Source organism: Gymnoscopelus braueri (assembly GCF_963280865.1).
Source record: "Gymnoscopelus braueri genome assembly, chromosome: 10".
Classification (NCBI taxonomy): domain Eukaryota; kingdom Metazoa; phylum Chordata; class Actinopteri; order Myctophiformes; family Myctophidae; genus Gymnoscopelus; species Gymnoscopelus braueri.
Window position 1 is genome coordinate 9629031 of NC_137611.1, and position 24601 is coordinate 9653631.

Sequence of the window (24601 nt, forward strand, 5' to 3'; positions counted from 1 at the left end):
AAGCATTTAGTCTCCTTCTACAGAAGCTGTCAGGGAGACTGGAGAGGCTGCAGTGTTGTCCCAAGGCTCTGCACTGCCCCTGGCTGTCCAGCTCAGGACATCACCTTGAAACAGAATGCAGAAAGCACAACATTTGACGTGTCGACTACTTCTGAATGTGGTCTATGAATAAAGATGACTTAACTCGATATATAAAACAAATATTTAAAAATGTATAATAATACAATTTTCTAAAACATTTTCCAAAATTATTGTTTTGGTTTCATACTCAAATACACACACACACACACACAAACACACACACACACACACACACACACACACACACACACACACAAAGATATTTTATGAATAGAGCGAAAACAGAAAATTCAATATTGTAGAGCCCTGAGGGACTCCGCTCAACATTGTATGGGATTTAAGTGGTTAAGTCAAAGTGAACAAAGATTGTAACCTGCGGCCACTGTGGCCTTGATGTTCTCCTCTGCGCTATTATATTCATAGCCTGAGGCTACGAGCTCAATCCATGGTCTTGAAGGGCGGACCCAAACACAGCCGCCTGGATTTGTGCGTGGCTTCCTATTGCTTCACCAATCTATGTCCCCGCCTCCCCTCCCCTCCCCCCCTCGGCCTGTGCACCGAGCACGCTGACGTCACCAAATTTAGAGCGACGCCCCTCTGCACTCTGATTGGTTAGGAGATAACAAGGTCCAAGACCATCGTTCGTGCATCGCTCCCCCAGGCTTTTTTTCTTTTGTAACAAAAAAAAAAGCCTGGGTTTCCGAGGCTATTATATTCATGGTTAAAGGGATTCTAGGCAACATTAAGCCTACATTTTAAATATATTTATATATATATATTTGCATTTTTACCCATCTATCAGCCACTATATAATGATGCTGGGGTGTTTTCCTGCATTGAAACACAGTCCTCTTTCTGAAATCCGTATTTTCCCTACAGTTTATGTTTGTCCGGGACGTAAATGCACGGACGCGCGTCCGTGTCCGTGTGAACTGTTCGAGTGAAACCGAATGGAACCGAGTGCAGCCGACAAAAATGGAACGAGCCGCCATTGTTTTCTGTGGGCAGTTTTAACTTTTTACTTTCGGTTTTAAAACGCTCTGAAACTTATTTTTTGAGGCACGGAATTTACTTTTAAGATATCGTTTGGATAGAATTTAGTTGCTTAACTTCATATATGTGGTCAATTTATCATGACAGAGAGATAAAAATTCAGAGAACCGGCAGGGGCGGGCAGTGACACGCATTGTATCCGAATAAAGCAACATATTTTCGGCATGGCCTGTTTAGAAGTCGCCCCTGCGTCACCCCCCTGGTGGTCGCTGGTCAGGGAAACAAACTGCTGATGAGGAGGGGGGGCGGGGGGAGTGGAGGGGCGGTGTTTGACAACAGTTTTTTTTCTTATTTTTTATCTCTGAACTTGCCTACAATCCCTTTAATACTATTCTACAGAATAAGGACTGCAAGGTGTGTTAGAGCTGTTTACAAAGTCATGATTTAGGTCACATATTTAGGTTCAACATTATAAATATTCGTTAATCATCAAGGGAGGAGAAAATAAATGTCAGCAGTTGGTTACTGAGGGTGTGTTTTTCTCAACTTTTCTAAGTGAAGCGATCATTTTCGGGAACCTAAGCTGACCAGTGCCCACAATGTCAGGGTACATAGAGTCACTTTGGTCCCTTCGCTTTGTCTATTCTAATTACGCAAAGGTGTTAAAACCACCCTGCTCAAGTAACGCACCCGCCTTTCACACATACATCATGTCAACATGTTTACAGCAAACAGATAACCATAAATGCTTGCAACTAAGTGTTGAGTGTTACTTGCATGAACTTAGAGAGACCTGAGTCACATAATGTTATGAGCCAATTTTTCAGAAAAGCTTTTATTGAGAGTTGATTGTATAAGTCTATGCCACCATTCAAGAACTAGAAAAGTGCAATCCTTGGAGCTTGGGTTTGCTGTAGGGCCTGGCGGAAAAATGGATGTGATACATCTTGATCACAGCATGCACCCGGAGATAATGTGTACCAATTTGTGTGCATTTGGACAAAATTGGTCAGAGCAAAACTGGCACAAAATGGTGGAAACGGTCCAGCGGTGCCTGAGATTAGCTGTTCATAGACGGATGGACAACCAAACGATTGGACAGGAGCGAAAACATTATTGCCATCCGACCAGGCCTGTCTTCAACAGGGCGTCCGAGACCCCTAGGGGGTTCTCAGAGTAGCTACAGGGGGTCCGCCAAATCTTTGTGTGATGGGGAGAACATCAGACGAAAATAGCAGATCTACAAGCATGTGGAAAGGCTATTTTCGGAGAGTTGGTGTAGAGGGAAAAAGAGCAGACCAATTACAGAGCCAAAATATTGAGTGTTTAAAAGGTTAACTGTCTGAAAATTAACAGATTTAATTTGGATTTAACACGAATCCAACATATTAGTAGAAAAGGTAATGTACTGTATGTCAACTATAAAGCTATCTATGAAATCTATAAAAAAGTTGAATCGGCAACACAATTTTATAGGCCCGCAGTATATAGTGGGGGTCCCTGCTTCATCTCTCTCTCAGTCTCAGCTAAGGGGTCCTTGGTCTGAAAAACGTTGAAGACCCCTGGAAAATGATACATACATGATATAAATAACTACTCCATACCCTTGCAACACACACACACACACACTTTAGAGGCCGCAAACATGACCACAACTTTGCACCGTTAAGCCAGCTCTATATATTCTGCTGACATTAATTCTCTCTTCATTGATTGAGAGTTCACAGAAATGCTAATAAACAGCTTACATTTGGGAGAAGTGAAATAATCGGCTTCCTCACTCCTTGCATTATGCCAATGGACACAATGCACATGTGCAAGTTCACATGATTGGCCAACCCACTGATGAGAAGAATGGATGAGGTCAGATGCACAGAAGAACAGAGAGTTTTCTTCATTTTATATAAACAATAAATAATAATTTATTTGTAGTGTGTAGCGTGCATGCATAGGTCCCGCACGCACACGCACACAGGCATGCACGCACACTCACACACAAATGTGAATGGGTGAATGTAATGAATATAATGCACATTGTAAAGCGCATTGGAGAAAGGTGCTATATCAATGCACCCTTTACTATTTAAAAGTCATTATAAAAATTGTAGTTCATGTTTTGTTTTTACCTTTTTAAAAAACATGGTATCTTTTCATCTGGTTTGATGAGAAAGACGTGACTAACAGCTTCAGTTATTTAAAAACCTGTGGCTTAAACCACCAGCTGATACAGAAAGCACATGACAAACTGAACCTGAAGCTTGATGAGAAAGAGGCAGAGAAAGATGAAGGAACTAGAAAAAGTGCTCCTCGGAGCACAGGTCTGCGCCAGGTCAGGTACTGTAGGTTATTGTGGGCCATCAATGTTTGGAATTCACGATGGAATGTGGAGAATCGGACGGATCCATCTTGATCACTATAGACTAGAGATAATGTGCACCGATTTGCGTAATGTTTGGAGACAATTTGTAGGAGTAATTATTTAAAAAAGTAAGTATTTTGCAAAAAGCGGCCTCCTGGTGACGCTATAATAGGGCAATGTTAAAAGGGTGGCATTTGTTCCTCAACGTAGTGCAAATGTGCATGCAAAGTTTCACCTCAATCGGACGCTGCATTCATGATGTGCGGCATTTTGCTCAAAATGGCACGCGCGGGCGCGCGCGCGCGCACACACACACACACACACACACACACACACACACACACACACACACACACACACACACACACACACACACACACACACACACACACACACACACACACACACACACACACACACACACACACACACACACACACACACACACACACACACACACACACACACACACACACACACACACACCTCACTGCACAGAAGTGCACAGAGCCTCTTTGTGACTAATATCAGTAACATGATGGTACTTCCTCTTTCCTAACACGTTACATTAGCTAGAGGCAAATTCACAATTCAACCTCTTAAGCCCCAGCATTTTTTTCCTTCCCGATTCTGATACCCATAACTTGCATATCGGTCCTTACAGATCTGTAACTCTGAGAGTGTACAAATGGAACCAGATTTGGTTCCACTTGTACACTCTCAGAGTTATGGTGGTCCTTGAAGTTAAAAAGTTTGAGAACCACTGGTAGGAATAAAAAAATGCCATTAATAATTGTTTACAGAGCAGCTACAAGTTATTAAGATAATAATGTAAATAGTACGGTAAGAGTATAAAACAGTAGAGCAACATCAAATGAAGCATTCAAAATACTTGATGACTGTAAATGACATACTGTATCATCATGTGATAAATTACATGGTATCAGAATGGCATAGACTGACATAATCGCCGATACCAGTATTTTAGGCAGTATATCTGCAGTATGGAGTGTCTGGAATAAAGTTTGAATTGAATTGAATAGAAACCAAGTGTGCTCCCTTGGTTGTGCTGCTGAAGGAGAGAGGGATAATAGTGAGGTTGATGGAAGAGAGCAAGTCATAAGGTAGTAAGTAAGTAAGTAAGTAAGTAAGTAAGTAAGTGTGTAAGTAAGTAAGAGTGTGTGTGTGTGTGTGTGTGTGTGTGTGTGTGTGTGTGTGTGTGTGTGTGTGTGTGTGTGTGTGTGTGTGTGTGTGTGTGTGTGTGTGTGTGTGGATGAGAGCTTACTTTCAGAATATCATTAAGAAAAATAAACCACTCCCTTTGATGAATACATAATGAGATATACAGAGATATAAGACAGTAAGTGGTGTTCAGTGAAGGTCCAGTTCAGACTGAAGACTAACTGGAACTGAGCATCATATCAGTGTCTGTCCTGACAGCCACAGATATGAAACAAATGACCCTGGTGGTCCTTCTGCTCTGGAGCTCAGGTAGGACTGGTTTAATCATATTAATTAGTTGACGTGAAACACACTAAAAGACAGACAGCTGAAGAACCATGCTTACCAAGTTAAATAGGTGTGTTACATTAATTTTGCTTTGACTGGGTGTGTTTGGTTATATATTCTCTTAGAGATGAAGACTGTGTGTTTGTGTAAGGGAAAAGGGGGTAAAGGGAAAAGGGGGTAAAAAGGGGGTACGCCAGGTAAAGCGCTTTACGTGGCGTACATGTAAAGCGCTATGTAAAGCGCTTTGGATAAACGCGCTATATAAATGCACCATTTACCATGTATCATTAATGTCCACAAGTCATTTTAAGTTGTATTGCTCCATGTTTTCAACAGGCACAGATCCAGCATCATCAGTCTACGTACATTCCCCTGAAGAAGTGACTGTCCACAATGGAACCACAGGCACAGGTGGGTAGAGTAACCAACAACTGTAATCAAGTATTTGATGATTTATACGGCTTGATGATTAATAGTATTTATACTATTTATTATTTAAATAATAACAGTCAGAAATATAAAATTATAAATGCTTGCCTAACAGAAATAAACAGAATATAAAATAGTGCACTTCCAAATTCAAATATGGCCTGAAAACCATATATCAGCTTAAATAAAACAACAAAAAATATCTATTTTCACTATTTTCACTTCAGTTGACACCGTATGACAAAAAAAAACAAGGGGTAAGTGGTTAAAGCTCTTTAATACTAGAATGTGTTTACTAAACACATTATAGTGTATATTCACCACATACTAAGGGTTGAATCCTATATCAAAATTGTTACGTGTGTGGTTCGACGGTGGACGTCACAAGCGTAAGGCACACCGTTGGTCAGGCACAAACACTGGTCAGGGGTCTGCCATCAGAATAGCCAGGGACCATGTGTGGGTGCCACAGGCACTGAAAAGCGGCATGCAAATCAAGTTGATTTAAAACAGCAGTAATGAGGTTCTTTACGTTTGCGTGTGTGTTATTCAGCCTGTGGTGTTCCTGCCATCAAACCAGTGGTCAGTGGATGTCCCAGTGATGGTTTAGGTATCATCAACGGTGAGGAGGCTGTACCTCACTCCTGGCCCTGGCAGGTCTCCCTGGAGGTACATCACTCTCTCTGTTGTTATCCACACCATCTTGCTTTTATATCTTACATGTATATGTTTGTTACCACGACTTATAATGATAGAAAAACAAAACTAGAGTGTTTGCTCTGTGTATGCATGCGGCGTGCATATATATGTGTGTGTGTGTGTATGTGTGTGTGTGTGTGTGTGTGTGTGTGTTTGTTCGCGCAAATAGGTGGATGAAAGTTAAGGAGGGGAAGCTATGTTTTGACATTTCATAGTAGCTGAATTACTGAGACACTCGAAGGTAGATACATCCTACTTGTTGCTAATAACCTTAATGTGATTTCAGACCTCCAGGGGCTCTCAGTTCTGTGGTGGATCACTGATCAACAAGGACTGGGTTGTGACGGCTGCCCACTGCGAGGTCAGGTACAGTAGACAATATATATATATGCAGCGCACACACACACACACACACACACACACACACACACACACACACACACACACACACACACACACACACACACACACACACACACACACACACACACACACACACACACACACACACACACACACACACACACACACACACACACACACACACACACACACACTTTTGTTGCAGTGCCTATTGGGGCTTATAAAAGGGTCACCAAATCTGTCTGTACCTTCCAAAACATACTATTCATTGTAACTGCTGAAAAGATGATGATGATTCATTAATTCATTAGTTTGTTGATTCATTAATTAATTCATTCCATAGCACGTGGGATTCTTCCAGTATTTGAGCCTTTCGTACTTTACTCTGCATGTCTTCTATTTGAGTTATGCACCCCACAATTTTATTGTTCATTGATAATTGTAATTTAACATTTTCAGTACACGTCACCGTGTAATCCTGGGCCAGCACAATCTAAAACGAGCGGTCAACATCCAGAAGAAGATAATTGGAAAGGTAGACGGTTTGTTTTACATGACATGATACACTATAATACGGACACAACATTATGTTGTTATATTTGTTATCAGAGTAATCTCCATTACCTGGCTGTTACCATGTTTTTTTTTTTGCATACCTTTTTATGTTTGTGGCTACAGATTGTAAAACATGGTTGAAGCCAGACATTCAATCTACAACAAGCAGCAACAACTATCTTTTTGCATATCTCTCCTAATGGCTAAGATTACTGTATAATTTCCCTGGTAGGTCTTCAGTCACCCCAAATACAACGCCCAAACTACTGACTATGACATCGCACTGATCAAGCTGCAAAGCCCTGCCCAGATGAACAAGCAAGTGTCCCCCGTGTGTGTGGCTGAGACTGGTGACATCTTCTATGGTGGCATGAAATGTGTGGCCATTGGCTGGGGCCTGACCCGTTACCGACGTGAGTGAACAACAAGGAAACACACTTTTCCTACCTCAACCACAGAAAGGACCATTTTACCAGTACAGGGATTTAGCATAGAGTAGGCCGTGTACACGTGGCAAGTAGGCTACTGCAGAGCAACCTAATAGAGCAAGATTTTAGGTTTCCTTAGCCGGCCTATAGCTCTGAAAGTCTAGCCGATTACCTCATCCATGCCAAAATGTGAGCAATCCGAGCCAGATTGACTTCCATTATAAAAATGGAAAGATATTTCAAAAAGGTGTGAAACATTCTGTGAAACATACATTGGTGGATTCTACGTTAGTGGCAGTGTGCACATGACATTTGAAGACATGAATCCTGTGTATTTTTTCCCCCCAGCTCCCAGGAGTCCTGGCAAGCTCCAGCAGGTTTGTGTGCCCCTCATCGGCTTCACAAAGTGCAACGGTTACTTTCGATTGACCCCTCGGATGTTCTGTGCCGGAGCTGCTGGAGCTGACACCTGCCAGGTGAGTGTAAAGAGCAAATACACACTCCTTCCAAACATCCACACTTTTCTTTAGAAAAGGGGAGGTGATATAAGTACACATTGATGTCATTCCGAGCTTCGGAAAGACTTTTCCTCGGAACCTGTGCATCTGATGTCCTGACAGTACGTTTTAACAGCGGGCGACTCTCGGGCGATTGCCGGGCGACATCGTCCAAAAGATAAAGAAAATCCATCTTTTCCGCCCACTTCACCCTATCGCCAGTAGTTGCCGGCTCTCATAGACATATAATGCACTTCCGGAAAATACTATCCTGATCGCCCGCTGTTAAAACGCACGTGACTCTTTCCGAACACATGAAACACAGAGGAATAGTTACTCTTCACCACCAAATGTTCTTTTTTTCTTTTTCTTACTCAGCCTTTGAAGCCTTGTACAAATGTAGAATTTTTGTTTGTGTTTCTGCTTCACAGAAGAATCCACAAATAAAGAGAATGCTTGAACCTTTAGCCACGTACCGGCATGTCATTATATGCAGGGGAAAAACTTATTTTCAGAAATAGCTAGTGTTAGGCAAGTTACTTTACTTAGGCAACTTACTACTTATAGTTACTACTCTCAAAAGGTAACTAGTAAGTCACTTTACTAGTTACTGCATTATAAAAGTAGCTATATGTTATTGTTAATTTTGCAATACTTTTATTTATTATTTTTGCTTCAAAATGTATACGCCTTTTCATGTTGCTGAAGCACAAGATGACAATTCTCAAATGTAATCTAGGATAAAAACTAGTAGATAAAGGAACAATGTCTTCAACGACAACATTGAAATCATGTCTTTTTTGTTCTGCCTGACTCTAAACTGAAGCAGACGGCTCAACGTGATCTTGAACGCGCTTGAGTGTTGACAAGTGTGCAGTGTATGTCAGTACCTGTAACGCGTTACCGAACTGGGAAAAAAGCAACTAGTTATGTTACTAGTTATCGCAAAAAGTAGTGCTGTTACAGAAACCCAACACTGGAAATAGACAATAAGCTTGAGCTTATAGATCTGCTCTATTCAAAGTGTTGTGGTTAAGTGGTTACATACATAACTTGATGTCATTCCGAGCTTCAGAAAGACGGTCTCACAACTTTTCCTCAGAACCCGTGCATCTGATGTCCTGACTCTTTCTTGTTGTTTCAGGGTGACTCTGGTGGTCCCCTGGTGTGTAAGAAGGATGGAGCCTGGACCCTGGTTGGTGTGACCTCCTGGGGCCTGGAAGGCTGCCCTACCAACATGCCTGGTGTGTACTCCCGCGTCACTGCGCTGCGTGCCTGGATGGACCGGACCATGGCTAACAACTAAACTGTGAACAGCTGTTACTCTAGTTGGCATCAACACAATCAATAATACAATCTGTGCAAATGTCTGGCCGTATTTGTCCTTGATGTGCAACTTGTTTGAAGGGATAAATGCTTATTGATTATTGCTGAATAAATCTTGGAATTGCGGGTGTGTACCAGTGGTCAATATTTTGTTCTTGGAGCCTCTTCTTCTCAGAAAAGCTGTGTACAGTAGTTGATTTGCTAAATATACTGTATTCATAGAGAGGATCTAAAGTACTACTTCCTGCAACATTGTGTCAAGAAAGGTTTAAAAAAAAGTCTAAATATTTCACTGTGAAACAACTATTTACAGAAAATATAAAGTGTGTTTCACATCAGCAACAGACCAGGATCACTTCAGTGTTCCATGTGGGGGACTAAGAGTGTTAAAGGCTGGGTAAAGATGCTAGGTAAAGTATAAGTGTTCCATGATTGACAGTGATAAGCAGGTCTCCTTCCTAGATCTAAGAGGTAAACACATGTATCTTAGGCTAAATGATACAGACACATCTGGTAACGGTTGCTTTAGCTAAAAACATCACATAGACATGAGGATAAATCATCAGTCTCATCAGCATTGAGAGCCGGTGGGCAGAACTACTGAACTTGAATGGATTTGTTAAACACTGTCCTAGACAGCATAACAACCTTTAGCTGGTTTAAAAGTCCAATAATGGATTGTTGCCCAGAAGTCACTCAGGGCAACAGAGAGTACTTACAACCAGTAATACTACAGGTGGCGCCACAATACAAATAAGCAGGACTACATCTGAGAGGAGGTCAGGTCAATGCATTTTACATGTATGAAGTAGGTCTCCACTCCTTACACCCTTTAAAGGGACATTCTTAGACACATTTACAAGCATGATGTAAATGTATTAATTATGAGAAACATTCTGAAGGGGATAATAAATATGTCCTTAAGTTTAGCTAGACGTACCAGAGCCTGATTCTGAACCTTCCTTCATTTCAAGGATTATGCATTATGATTAGACCATGGACCTAATCATGATGCATCATTTAATGATTTTATGTCATCTTTCTGAGACTCGCCTGCACAGTCAAATCAGTCTTAATTTAACTCTGAGACTGAACAAATTGAACCAAATGGAACCTTACGGGTCCATTTGGTTCAATTTGAACACAGCGGAGCTGTGAACTGAAACCTTTCCGGCTCATGATGAGGCTTGGTGGAACACACACACACAGTTTTTTCCCTCACTTCCTGACAATGTTACGACAATAGGCTACTAGTAACATGCACTGTATAAAGGAGTGCATACTATGTGTGTGCAGCCCATACATTACATGTATGGGGGTCTGGTATAGTATTTTGGCAAATTAGAGCTTTTGGCTAATTAGAGCATACCCATATCTCCACAAACCACTACACATCTGTTCTTAACAAATTGTTATTACAAATCTGTATCTAATGTATTGATATTTGTATTCTAAGGTGCATGTGCATGTACAGTATATACTGTTTGCTTAATGCTCAATGCCTGTACTCTGATTGAGCATGCTGCTGCATGTTATTGCATGTGCATGTCTGTATCTGTGTTATGGTTTTCCTGTACTAATGGGTTTCGTCTCCATATGAATTTTGCTGCTTGGGGTTGAACCGGTGGGGTGGGAGTGGCTGGCTTTGGGAGAGCTCTTGTCGTGTCTGTCTGCATGAATGTACTTGTTGTATTGTTTGTGTATTGTATGTCCTGTTCATTTGTGCAATACGGACCCCCTCGAAAATAAGATGGTGCATCTCAAGGGGTTTATCCTTCTAATAAATAGGTACTATATATCTGATTGCATGCATGTTTGGGTGAATGAGATTCACTGCATTTTATTATAATTATTGTCTCCGCCAGGCCGAAAGGCATGGCGAGAGAGTATGTTTTACCCCCTGTCCGTCCGTCCGTGTGTCTGTGTGTGTGTGTGTGTGTGTGTGTGTGTGTCCGTCCTTCCGTCTGCGACCAGCTAATCTCCGCCACCGTTGGCCCTGTCGCTATGAAACTGCACACACACACTCCCTGGATACCACAGCAGAACCTCTGCCCCACATTTTTCAGATCAGCCTGTCATAGCGCCACCATGAGGCCGACTTTTGCAAAACCCATTTTTTTACATTACTCCTACAGATTTTATCCAAACGTCATGCAAATCGGTACACAGTATCTCTATAGTCATGTGATCAACCCGGATCTGTCCAATTTCCCATATTCCATCCTCATTGCCTATGGTTGGCTTCCAAAGTTTGCAGGATTGGTCCTTTTTGAACAAAATGCCTCAAATCATGAACGCAGCTTGCGATTTCCGTGAAATTTAACAAACACATTCCCACTAGGCCGAGGAAGAAATGCCACCCTTTTTCACATTGGCCTGTTATAGCGCCACCAGCAGGTCTAATTTAGCAAAAAAATTTTGGAACAAAATGCCTCAAATCATGAATGGAGTGTCCGATTGCCGTGAACGACCTAAGAATAAATGGCACCCTTTTCACATTGGCCTATTATAGCACCACCAGGAGGCCACCATAACGTACCTGACCTGGCGGAGACCTGTGCTCCGAGGAGCACTTTTTCTAGTTATGATTGTCTCCGCCAGGCCGAAGGCATGGCGAGACAGTATGTTTTACCCCCTGTCCGTCCGTCCGTCCGTGTGTCCGTCCGTCTGTCACCAGCTAATCTCCGGCACCGTTGGCCCGGTCGCTCCGAAACTGTGCACACACACTCCCTGGATGCCAATTCAGAACCTCTGCCCCAAATCTTTCACATGGGCCTGTTATAGCGCCACCAGGAGGCCGATTTGTGCAAAACCATTTTTTTAATATTATTCCTACAAATTGTATCCAAACGTCATGCAAATCGGTACACAGTATCACTATAGTCATGTGATCAACACGGATAAGTCCGATTTCCCAAATGCCATCCTCATTGCCTAAGGTTGGCTTCCAAACTTTGCAGGATTGGTCCGTTTTGAACAAAAAGCCTCAAAGTATACACACAGCTTGCGATTTCCGTGAAATTTCACACGCTCCCACTAGGCCGAGGAAGAAATGCCACCCTTCTCACATTGGCCTGTTATAGCGCCACCAGCAGGTCTAATTTAGCAAAATACATTTTTGGAACAAAACGCCTCAAATCATGAATGCAGCGTCAATGCAAGAATAAATGGCACGGTTGGCACCCTTTTCACACTGGCCTATTATAGCGCCACCAGGAGGCCAGAATAACGTTCCTGACCTGGCGGAGACCTGTGCTCCGAGGAGCACTTTTTCTAGTTGTTATTATTTTTTATTATAGACTTCTTTACTGGTATATTTGAATGGAGCAGCTACAATGTTTTCCTCCCACTCACACTTGTGGTCAGCTATTCAGACTTTGTCTTTTGCTAATCTGCCTAAGGAATCTATGGTCACGTGTAGCAACTTGGCTCACAGCCTCTGCCTGATGATCAAAAAGCCTCATATCTCAGTGGTTAATATGTTGGATTTCCAGAGCCAGGTTCGATTCCCGGGCGTTACACGTGCATGGTGCACACGCCTTTGATCCCATAGAGATATAGTTTGATGTACTCTGAAACTGAAGCTGTCAGCCTGGCATGCATGCACATCTCGACTTTCCCCCCCTTATGTTGCACTGCAGTAATCTAATCATGCAGCACTTCATGCTTTTCTATCCTGTTCAGAGCACGGGGCTTCCCCGATCCACTTGTGTATTATCACACATACGCCCCCTCACTCTTGTGGTCAGCTATGCAGACCGTGTGTGGTGCCTCTTTGTCTTTTTATACCTCACAGCTTTGAAGTTGAGCACATCACTGCCCCTGTTGGCTTCCTTTTCTCTACTTTGACAAGAAAGAGAGTCTAGAAACAGCATGGCCTCCCTGTCCAATCTTTACTTGTATCAATAGTTAGGAGTTTATGAATAAAGCAACTATCTGTGCACGTTGACAATTAACCACTCTGTATTATATTGACTTATGGAATCATTAAATGATTGACTTGACTGACTTTTGTCAAATTTTGACAAAAGTCAGTAATGTTCACGACCACGCTACAAGACCACCACCACCACCACGTTACAACTAGGGGGAGATGCACTGACCTGGTTCCTGTCAGATTAAAGAGGAACATTGGACAATAAACATTCATGTGCACAGCAACTATAGCATGGAATGTGTTACCTGCAGATCTTAAGAGTAACAGCTCCTATGTTTCTTTTAAATCTTCCCTAAAGGGGCGTTTAAGAGGAAGCAAATTATGGGTCTAGATTTGTTGTGAATTTAAATGCCTCTCTTTGTCAATTTGAACACAGAGGAGCTGTGAACTGAAACCTTGCCGGCTCATGCTGAGGCTCAGTGGAACACACGCACACACAGTTTTTCCCCTCACATCCTGACAATGTTACGACAATAGGCTACTAGTAACATGTTGGGCATGCACTGTATAAAGGAGTGCATACTATGTGAATTAAACCATGTGCAGCCCATACATTACATGTATGAGGGTCTGGTATAGTCTTTTGGCAAATTAGAGCTTTTGGCTAATTAGAGCATACCCACATCTCCACAAACCACTACACATCTGTTCTTAACAAATTGTTATTACAAATCTGTATCTAATGTATTGATATTTATTTTCTAAGGTGCATGTGCATGTACAGTATATACAGTTTGCTTTATGCTCAATGCCTGCACTCTGATTGAGCATGCTGCTGCATGTTACTGCATGTGCATGTCTGTGTTATGGTTTTCCTGTACTAATGGGTTTCGTCTCCATATTAATTTTGCTACATGGGGTTGAACCGGTGGGGTGGGAGTGGCTAGCTTTGGGAGAGCTCTTGTCGTGTCTGTCTGCATGGATGTACTTGTTGTATTGTTTGTGTATTGTATGTCCTGTTCATTTGTGCTATACGGACCCCCTCGAAAATGAGATGGTGCATCTCAAGGGGTTTATCCTTCTAATAAATAGGTACTATATATCTGATTACATGCATGTTTGGGTGAATGAGCTTCACTGAATTTTATTATAATTATTACTCTTATTATTTTTAGACTTCTCCTCCCACTCACACTTGTGGTCAGCTATTCAGACTTTGTCTTTTGCTAATCTGCCTAAGAAATATATGATTGCGTGTAGCAACGTGGCTCACAGCCTCTGCCTGATGATCAAAAAGCTTAATATCTCAGTGGTTAAGATGTTGGATTTCCAGAGCCATGTTCGATTACCGGCCGTTACGCTTGCATGGTGCACACACCTTTGATCCCATAGAGATATAGTTTGATGTACTCTGAAACTGAAGCCGTCAGCCTGGCATGCATGCACAGCTCGACTTTTCCACCCTTATGTTGCACTGCAGTAATCTAATCATAACGCAGCACTTCATGCTTTTCTCTCCTGTTCAGTGCTGAGCACGGGGCTTCCCCAATCCACTTGTGTATTATCACACATACGCCCCCCTCACTCTTGTGGTCAGCTATGCAGACCGTGTGTGGTGCCTCTTTGTCTTTCCGTGCAGATTTTTGAGCACATCACTACCCCGGTTTCTTGGCTTCCTTTTCTATACTTTAACAAGAAAGAGAGTCTAGAAACAGCATGGCCTCCCTGTCCAATCTTTACTTATATCAATAGTTAGGTAAGTAACAAGGTGTGGAGTTTATGAATAAAGAAACTATCTGTGCACGTTGACAATGAACCACTCTGTATTATATTGACTTTTGGAATCATTTGACAAAAGCCAGTATTGTTCATAACCATGCTACAAGGCCACCACCGAGTTACAACTAGGGGGAGATCCACTGACCTGGTTCCTGTCAGATTAAAGAGGAACATTGGACAATATACATTCATGTACACAGCAACTATAGCATGGAATGGGTTACCTGCAGATCTTACCCTAAAGGGGCGTTTAAGAGGAAGCAAAGTATGGGTCTAGATTTGTTCTAAAGTGAATTGAAATGCGTGTTTTTTCCTTTGTCAAGCCTGGTGTTTTATTTCATTTCGTAATAGTTGTAAGGTATTTAAATTGCTTTTGTATTTTGCACTGTCCCCCCCACCCACCTGTTATCCTCAGATATACCCCCTACCCCCTGTGTGGAAGGCACAGCCACACTTTTGCACAAGGACAGTTTTTGTGCAATTGGGTGCGCAGACTAGAGTGCAAATCCACACAAACACACATCACATCATGCATCACTACATCATTTGCACATATCTGTATATGAAAAGACTGCAATGGAAATAAGCCAGTAGATTTTGTATTTATTTTTTAGCATTTTATCCTATTGTGATAAAGGTGTGACAATGTATGTAAATTACATAATTATGTTTATCAATAAAGAGGTCAAAGTCAAACATGCAGACACCATTCAAATAGCATTTTAGCTGAGCAGGATTTCACCCTTCGAAAAAGCATAAACATATCATAAACTTATGTTACAAAGCTGTTTGGATACATCTATAGGTGACAAGGCTCTCTCTCTCTCTCTCTCTCTCTCTCTGAGTTTCCTGTCAGTTTTCTAGACAGTCACAACATACCTGATGTGCAATCATTGTGAACACCCCCACACATATGATTACATTAGGCATCCATTATATTGCAGTTTGTCAGGATATCCTGTTTTATTTACCATTCATCCTGTGGTAAATTATGAAGAGGTGAGGCGTCACAAATAAAGACATACAGTATAAGACAGCAGCTATCGTTCAGTGACGGTCCAGTTCAGACTAAAGCGGATCCCGGCCAGCACCATATCACTGTATCTGTCCTAACAGCTAAACTCAGATATGAATCAAACAATGGTCTTCATTTTGGTCTGCAGCTCAGGTATGACTTTTAATTGTGTGTTTGAATGGGTGAATGTAATGTTAAATGGTGCATTTATATAGTGTCTTTCTACCAATAATAAACTTTATTTATATAGCACTTTTCAAAAACAGGTTTACAAAGTGCTTAACAATACAAATACAATACATACATAGGAAATATAAAGGCAATCCAATGATGGAAAATTTAAAAACAAAGGAACCATACAAAAATAATAAGACCAAAAATAAGAGTGAAAGCAGAGAACTAGCTGACTATTCCTTCTAGCTAAAGGGCCATTCTAAAGTAATGAGTTTTTAAAAGATTTTTAAAAGTGGACACCAAAGTGGCCTGTCTAATTTGCAGGGGGAGTTGGTTCCACAGAAATGGAGCCCTAGCAGCGAATGCCCTGTCACTTTCCGTCACAAGGTTTGTCTGGGGGGGGTCAAGTAAAAGTTTGTGTGCTGATCTAAGATTGCGGGTGGGTTTGTGGGGAGACAGGAGGTCAAAAATATAAATAGGAGCAAGTCCGTTCAGTGCTTTAAAAACAAACAATGTAATTTTAATTCTGAATAAATTCTGAACGCCACTGGTAGCCAGTGCAGTGAAGCAAGAACAGGGGTGATGTGGTCATACATGTATCTCCTGGTTCTTGTAAGAACTCTAGCTGCTGTGTTCTGAATGAGTTGAAGGCGATTGATTGACTTTTTGGGGAGTCCAGAAAAAAGTGAAAGTCCAAGTGGTTTGTGACAAAGGCACGAATAAGGGTTTGTGCATCGCTGAATGAGATAAATGATCTGATTTTTGAAATATTCCTAATTTGGAAGATGGCTGTTTTTGCAATGTTAGAAAAATGCTTAGTGAAGTTTAGGTCTGAGTCAAATAGGACTCCCAGGTTCCTTGCTTCATGGGTGCACTGTAACCCCTGTGTGTGTAATAACTGCGTTACACTGTCTCTACAGGTTTTTGGTCCAAACACAATAATTTCAGTTTTGTCATTGTTTAGCATAAGAAAGTTGTTTGACATCCAGGACTTTATGGCAGAAAGACAGTCAATCAAAGGGGAGACAAGAGAAACCGGAGAAACTGTGTGTCTGATGGGTCTAAGGAAAAATAAATGTGTGTGTCGTGAGCATAAAAATGGAAGGAGACGTTAAAATTGCGAATAACTTGGCCTAAAGGAAGAAGATAAATACAAAATAATAACGGACCAAGGATTGACCCTTGGGGGACGCCACAAGTGACATCTGCGTGGCTAGAGGTCGCATTGCCGACTGAGACCGTAAAGGTTCTGTCACTCAGGTAGGACCTAAACCAGTCCAGTGCAGATCCAGTCACACCCACCCAGTTTTCTAGTCTGTCCAGTAGAATATTGTGGTCAATCGTGTCGAATGCAGCCGAAAGGTCAAGCAACATCAACACAGTTGATCATGATGTCACTTAAAACTTTCAGAAGTGCAGTCTATGTACTATGGTGTGCTCTAAAACCAGACTGAAACATTTCAAAGAGTGAGTTGTCGTTTAAAAAAGTTACAAGTTGAGAATAAAATACTTTCTCTAGTGCTTTGGAGAGAAAGAGTAGTTTCGAAATTGGTCTGAAATTGTTAAAATTGGAGATATCAAGGTTTGATTTTTTTCAACAGGGGTTTTACTACAGCTGACTTGAGGGAAACCTCTTTTAAAAATGTGGTGGGTAGAGCGTCTGCAGGGGTGGAAGAGGGTTTCATGCTGTTAATAATGTTCAAAAGGTCGGGCTTGGAAACTAAATTGAAGGAATGTAAGAATTGAGATACCTCCCTGTGTGGTAAAATGCACAAAGAAGGTACTATTTGGGCTCTAATGTTTGAGACCTTGTCTAAGAAGAAGGCCTGAAAGGCTTCACATTTCTCAGTTTTGGGGTTATGGGGGTTAAAAGCAATTCGATGGGAGAAATATTTTGATCGTTCCTCTTTCATTGTGCTGTTTAATTATTTTAAAGTGTCTTCATGGCATTGTGATTAGAAAGATCTTTAGAAGCTTTCCATTTACGTTCTGCCTGTCTAAATGCCCTTCTTATGGACCGGACTCTGTCATTTACCCATGGAGGTTGTATTGTTGACAAGAGTGAGTGAGGGTTTAGAGAGTTTAAGGGGGGCTACAGTGTCCAGTGATGTAGTGCATCGATGCATGAATTTAGCAGTCAGCTCGTGCTCGTCCACAGAACATGCTGAAACCAGCGGATCAAGCTGCTGAGAGGCCTGATAAATGTTGCAGAAGTTCTCCATGGTCTGTGGAGTAATGGGTCTGAAATAACGGGGGGCTCTAGGGGTGGAGACCGCGGGCACTGAGGGAATCTTAAAAAGGATAGCAGCATGGTCGGAGACAAGCATGTCAATGGTCTGGAGATTTACTGGATTAAAACCGTAGGATATAACTAAATCAAGGGTGTGACCATGATCATGAGTAGGGCCGGGTTGAGTACTGTCAAAAAATGACTGTTTAGCCCAACAACTGCATATTAGACCCTAAGAACCGCTGATTAGAGCCTAGCAACCACTGTTTAGCCTAGCAACCGACTATTAGACCCTAGAAACTGCCTTTTATACCCAAGACACCGCCTATTAGACCCTAGCAACCAATGTTTTACCCTAAAAAAAACGACTTATAACACTGCTCAACACTGTCAACACTATCAAAACTTGTAACTTTTAACTACTAGTAATTTAACACCTTTAAAACCTTTGACACCTTCTGTAAAACTTTCAGCACCTTTTGTAAAACCTTTAACACCTTAAACATCTTTAGAACCTTAAACCTTTAAAACCTTTAAAACCTAAAACCTGTAAAATATTTAAAACTTTAAACCTTTAAAACCTAAAACCTGTAAAACCTTAAACGTTTAAAACCTTTAATACCTTTAAAACCTTTAACCTTTGGCAAGACTTACATTTTGGAGTAGTCTCTGTGTTTGAGTCTGCGCTTGGGTTCAACTTGACTATTCAACGTAACACCTTATGTTACTGTGAATGTTGGAGAGAGAGGAAGTATTTTATGGGGCCCAAAAGCTGAGAAGCATCATGTACTGTAAAAAATACTATGGTGGTTCCCAACCTTTTCTGGATCAGGACCCACTGGAAAATCTTGAAAGCATGGCATACACTTTTAAGTTCATTCTTATCAGTATCACAATGAAAACTTGTCAAGGTTAAAAAAAATGGATTGCATGGATACATGACATGTATTTTACATGTATTTCTATTTTTATAAAAATGTTATTTTATCATTAAAATCTAAATTATTAGTGGGCCCATGTGCAATATTCTCACAGCCCACCAGTGGGCCCTGGCCCACAGTTTGGGGATCGCTGCACTGAACTGCACTAGATTAATGGAGTCTTGTCTTATTCCATAGGGTTTATGCTGGAAACATCATGTGACTCCTGTGGAATTGGAGAAGCAAGAGTGAAAGGAAAATGTGTTGGTAAGACTCCCTGGTCTTAATGCAGATGCACTACAGTGTTGTCTTCTCCTGAGGCCAAATGACCGGTCCAAACAAGTTAGCCTGATGAACTTATACTGCCATGTGGACACAAGTTTGTCTTCACAACCTGTTCATCCTTGTAAAAGCCCACGTCAAAAACCTTGGTGTGCTTTATTTAAGTTTGACAAGCAGTAAATATATAAAAAGAAAATTATCAACGTGTTCCACTACTTGGTTTTAATGTATTTATGTATTTATCTTCCTGACTTTTGTTTCCTTATTTTTATTGTGTCTTTGTGTAAATGTACAAGATGCGAATGAGTGTGAATCCTCTTCTGGTCTCTGTGGAAACCATTCAGTCTGCTTCAACACATATGGAAGCTATTATTGTCAATGTCAGGACGGGTTCAAGAACCTTAGAGGTCAAGGCAACTTTACCACCATCACTGGACAGTGCCAAGGTGATTGTGCGTGCGCGCGCGCGCGTGCGTGCGTGCGTGCGTGCGTGCGTGTGTGTGTGTGTGTGTAGCATTTGAAAAGATTGGTGGTCACCCCATTCCGTCACACTTTGATCACTGTCAACCCCTGATAAGGATATTCACTATTTGTATAAGGGGTATGCACATGTATGATGATCTCTGTTTTCTTTCTCTCTATCTCTTGCAGACATCAATGAATGTGTAGAGGACGAGGAGAGATGTGATCCCAATGCCTACTGTACCAACCTGATTGGTAGCTACACCTGCACCTGTGAGTTCAATACCTAGTGCACTAACCTGAATTGATAACTACACCTGCGAGTTCGAAACCTACTGCAACCTGATTGGTACAATGGTAGCTATACATGCACCTGTCAGTTCAATACATAGCAAAAACTTGAAGGTTGGTGGAGCGCATATCTCCACCAGGACGGGTGTCTCTATACGTTGTTAGTTGTAGACATCAGCTGGCAACTCTGGGAGGAAATAGCATTTTTACGTTAAACGTTTCGCACGCCCCTATAGGCACACATTTCTTGACATCTTGTGTACCTAGGGGTCTGCAATTTATCAGACCAAGCCTTACCCAAGACCCGACACTAAATTAATTGAATCTCTCTCTGATAAGCGCAGCCCACAACTCTCTGATGAGTGCTCACTCACGCTCGCTGATACATTATGAAAACACAACACACGTCACATACCCTACTAAGAGGTAATTGTGTTGCAGTTTTATTATGATGAGCCTCATTCACTTTTTATTTTACGTTGCGAGTGCTGTGTGTCGCATCCACTAACACATAAGTGCCTCGTCAGGCTTCAGAGACGAGAGTTACTAATACAACACAGACCCATTGAACGTTCAATAAGCCTGAGTCTGACCTGAGCCTGATCTACTAATAGAAATGGTCCCTAATCAGCAGATGTCAGGCAAGCCCTTCAGGCCCCGATGGGCTTACCTACCTCTGATTTGGTCCCCCTGTGGGTTTAAGTGAAATTGCTTTAGTCTCTCCATTGTCTAGAGCAGTGGTTCTCAACCTTTTCAGGCCGTGACCCCCCAAAATAATCATATTTGAACTGGGGACCCCGCATTTTGTTTGACTCCGTTCCAATATAAATATTGTGCCTCTTTCTTATGTTATTTGACAATTTGGCCAATGTTTTATTGTATAGTTTGTTGATTCTTTTGATACAGTAATGTTCTTTTTCTTTTCTTTCTTATATTATAAAAAATGTATTAAAAAGGTCTTAAAAGTCCTTAAATTGTCACTTCGCTGTCATTTGGGGACCCCCTCAAACCCGACCCACAAGCTGAGAACCACTAGTCTAGAGGCCCCTCAATATTTCATTCAAATTTGCAGTCAATCGCATAAACCTTTTGGCATTGGCTTTTTTTCTAAAACACAAACATTGGAAGCCAATTATAGCCATTGGCTGCGGAATATCTAACATCTGTATGATGCATATTTATCACGAGTTCAGAGATCATAGATCACGTGCAGCAATGTGTGTGAGTTTCAGACAAAACTATGTAGGAGTAGCAAAATAGTTCTGTTGTGTTTTTGACGCAGATGCCCCAGTGAGTGTGTGGGTGGAGGTCAGCGCACCAGACAGTACAGCAGAGGGCAGCAGTGTGGACTTGACCTGCAACAGTGATGCTGACCCACCGGTAGACAACTACACCTGGTACCAGAGGGTTGGACCTCCTGGTTCCAGCTCCGTGGTCCAGGTAGGATGGGGACAGGTTCTGGTTGTGACCTCTCTGCAGTCCTCCCACACTGGACGGTACTTCTGTCACACCGGGAGCTCGCTGGGAGAAAACAACTCTACCGAGGTGCTGCTGGTGGTCATTACACACGGTGGTAGACAGAGGAACGTAATGGAAGGTATGATTAAGATCTAACACACGCATGGGCAACTGGCGGCCCGGGGGCCACATGCAGCCCCCACCTTCACTTAATGCGGCCCAGAGGTTAATATTGGATTACTGATATATTATGGATTTCAGCTGATACAATTCCAAACATGCAAACATTTAATTACTTCAGTCTATATTAGTAGCTTAATGACTAGTATTAACATTCTATTGTCTTTTTTTATGTCCAACGTATTTGTAATTAAGTTAATAAAGTACATACATAAGCATAACTAAATGCATTTTAAATTAAATACAAATGTAACTTTTAAAGATTCCAATTACAAAAAATAGCACAAAAACAATTCATGTTGATTAATTTCCTCCCCTTGAAAATGAATTTAACTAATTTAATAATCTTGTAATTTTCTTGCAGTTGATGCCGTCATCCTTCGTGTTGTTATTGGAGTCAAGCTGTTGGCAGTGCTGCTGTTTCCTTTGGTTATGTTGTGGGTTTGGTGAGTTCCCTGTCATCATAACTATACACAGAATTACACCTTCAAGTGCAGTTATTCCTCTTTAAAATATTAATTCATGTTTTTAAAGGAAACACGACTCTGGCAAGGGCAAAGAAGTGAGGAAAACTATATTATTTTCATCGATTACTAATTTATACTAATGATTTATGATCATCTAAATGTGATTCATGTTATGTTTCAGGAGGACAAACATCAGAGGAAGTGTTGGTGGTAGACGAGGCTTATCTGCTGACCAGGACAGCAGGGTTGTACAAGAGCAATCCAACGTGTAAAGAAAGACAGAAGCATCAAGACTTTCTTTTACATTTAGAGTAGACCAGCTGTTTATCAATGCTTTGTCTGCTGCCTCAACGCTGAAATACAGCTTGTGAAGACAAGCTAGCTTATTAGTTTAATAGCATGTGATCAGAGTGTATATAAGTAAAGTAAGTTGTCCATGTGTAGTAGGGGTGTAACGGTGCACATGAATTGCGGTCTTGTACATACCTCGGTTTTTCACTCACCGTTCCTAGTAGAAAAAAGACCTACAGTTTGTGTTTGTGGACATTCTGTAACCTGCTCTATTACGATGCAATCTTTGGAAAGTTGATGCATTTTAAATGTGATGTGTTTGAATATGCATTTTGGGTTGTCATTGCACTTGCCTGATAGCTATGTTATAGTACAAAAGGTGTTGTGTATGGAAGCTTCGGTATAGAGGTCTTTAGTGGCGTGAGCAGTTTGGCTGCATGTGAAAGAACACATGATATCTGATCCTCTGCTGGAAACCACAAAGTTTGCAGCAGCATTTGTATGAAATCTCCTGAGCAAGATGAAACATTGTGTGTGGAAAATAAAGCTCTGGACTGTGCAATATATTGTGTGCAGTATTCTTTTTAGTTTTGTAAACTCCAATATAATTCATAATTTCTATAGGCCTATCCACACGAGATCACAGTGTAGGAACACTTGCATATTTTTGTCTGGTTGGATATTCAGCGTCTGACATAAAAATTAGTGTTGGACCAGCATCTTAATAAGTGAAGTGATGTTAGGCCTCCATGCAGGGGACCGCGCACAGGACTAACGGGGCCAGGGGGCCCCTAAGAAAGAGCCTATTAACTTTGCATCTCTTGTCTAAGGGCTTGGACATTCATGTCAATAACTGAAGGAATAGCCAAAACATTCACTGCAGATTTTACAAGAAAGAAACCATCTTTTTTTCCTATGTAAAATATATTACTGTTGATGCTGCTGAGATTTCTACCAACATGTATTGTATTGCATGCATTATATTTATATGACTGATTAATTGAGTACAATGGACCACAATGGAAACAAGCTCCGCAGGGCATTTTGTGTTATCCTTTTAGCATAACCTTAGCATACTGTTAAAAACCTGAAGCTAAAGTATTCAATCATTCATTCAATCAAAAGTAGTTTTTTTTATGCTGCCAGTTAATCTATGACTTTAGAAGAGGCATGCAAAAGGCAAGTGTAAAACGACATTGGAAGCTCTAAAATCCTGTTTAGCCTACAGCAGTGGTTCTCAAACTTTTTCATGTTAAGGACCCCCAAAATGATATGTATTTGGCCGCGGACTCCCAGAAGCAAAGATTAGAGTTACAAAAAAAATATATATATGTTTTCAAAGATTTGCACACATGTTCACGATTTTTCTAAAATAGCAGATCTACAAGCTTATAGCGCAGTGCGCGCGAGATGAGCTTGTGTATCTGCCATTTTTGAATAGCCAAAGTATAAAACATGGATAAAGGGGTTAAAATGATTGTGACGCTTTAACTAATTTTGCTGGGGACCTTCTGGTACCCCCCCCCCACCCCCCCCCCAAAGGACCCCTGGGGGTCCCCGAACCCCACTTTGAGAACCAATGGCCTTACAATATTCATCTGTGCTGTAAAATCTACAGCAATTATGCATACTAGGCTACACAGAATGCCAACACCATATTAACACACCTGCATCTCAACAGGATTTTTAGAGTCTATAGACCAGTGTTTCTCAAACTTTTTTTTAATTCTAGGATCTGAATAACTCTTCAGGGCATACCAATGGAACCATTCATTTGGTTTCATTTGTACGAGTTACAGGCCTGTAAGGGTCCAGAACCCCGCTTTGAGAACCCCTGAGGTACAAACTGCATTCGTGATCAGAAAAAAAGTATTTATAGACCTTGTTGTTCTTTATTCCGTGTATATGCGTGCGTGTATGCATGCATGGAATAAAG

General features: G+C 41.4%; 3 protein-coding genes across 6 annotated transcripts in view; all 3 read left to right on the plus strand.

Moving 5' to 3' along the window:
* The window catches only part of LOC308093302 (chymotrypsin B-like), a 35000-nt gene extending 25635 nt beyond the window's left edge, over positions 1–9365 (plus strand). The window contains exons 6-9 of one of the 2 annotated variants that reach the window (XM_080439626.1): positions 6889–6968; positions 7221–7401; positions 7765–7892; positions 9058–9365. In XM_080439626.1, the coding sequence (XP_080295752.1) occupies positions 6889–6968; positions 7221–7401; positions 7765–7892; positions 9058–9219 (551 nt within the window). In that variant the 3' untranslated portion in view covers positions 9220–9365. The remainder of the gene's footprint in view (positions 1–6888; positions 6969–7220; positions 7402–7764; positions 7893–9057) is intronic. The other variant, XM_080439625.1, reaches the window with a different exon arrangement.
* The window catches only part of LOC308093304 (chymotrypsin B-like), a 32812-nt gene continuing 12997 nt past the window's right edge, over positions 4787–24601 (plus strand). The window contains exons 1-3 of one of the 2 annotated variants that reach the window (XM_080439633.1): positions 4787–4924; positions 5279–5353; positions 5925–6040. In XM_080439633.1, the coding sequence (XP_080295759.1) occupies positions 4882–4924; positions 5279–5353; positions 5925–6040 (234 nt within the window). In that variant the 5' untranslated portion in view covers positions 4787–4881. The remainder of the gene's footprint in view (positions 4925–5278; positions 5354–5924; positions 6041–24601) is intronic. The other variant, XM_080439634.1, reaches the window with a different exon arrangement.
* On the plus strand, positions 15971–22877 carry LOC308094111 (B-cell receptor CD22-like). 2 transcript variants are annotated; one of them, XM_080440570.1, is made up of 8 exons: positions 15971–16063; positions 19433–19501; positions 19813–19962; positions 20168–20251; positions 21552–21866; positions 22272–22353; positions 22442–22469; positions 22556–22877. In XM_080440570.1, the coding sequence occupies exons 1-8, from the start codon at positions 16024–16026 to the stop codon at positions 22586–22588; spliced, it is 801 nt and encodes a 266-aa protein (XP_080296696.1). In that variant the 5' UTR covers positions 15971–16023; the 3' UTR covers positions 22589–22877. The 2 variants fall into 2 exon arrangements, with proteins under 2 accessions (XP_080296696.1, XP_080296697.1); XM_080440571.1 differs by lacking the exon at positions 19813–19962.

Bases quoted from the DNA above. Each gene is read 5' to 3' on its own strand.
- LOC308094111 (XM_080440570.1), top strand. From the start codon at position 16,024: ATGAATCAAACAATGGTCTTCATTTTGGTCTGCAGCTCAG. The intron at 21,867-22,271 runs GTATGATTAAGA...ATTTTCTTGCAG, and splicing joins ACAGAGGAACGTAATGGAAG to TTGATGCCGTCATCCTTCGT. The intron at 22,354-22,441 runs GTGAGTTCCCTG...ATGTTTTTAAAG, and splicing joins TTGGTTATGTTGTGGGTTTG to GAAACACGACTCTGGCAAGG.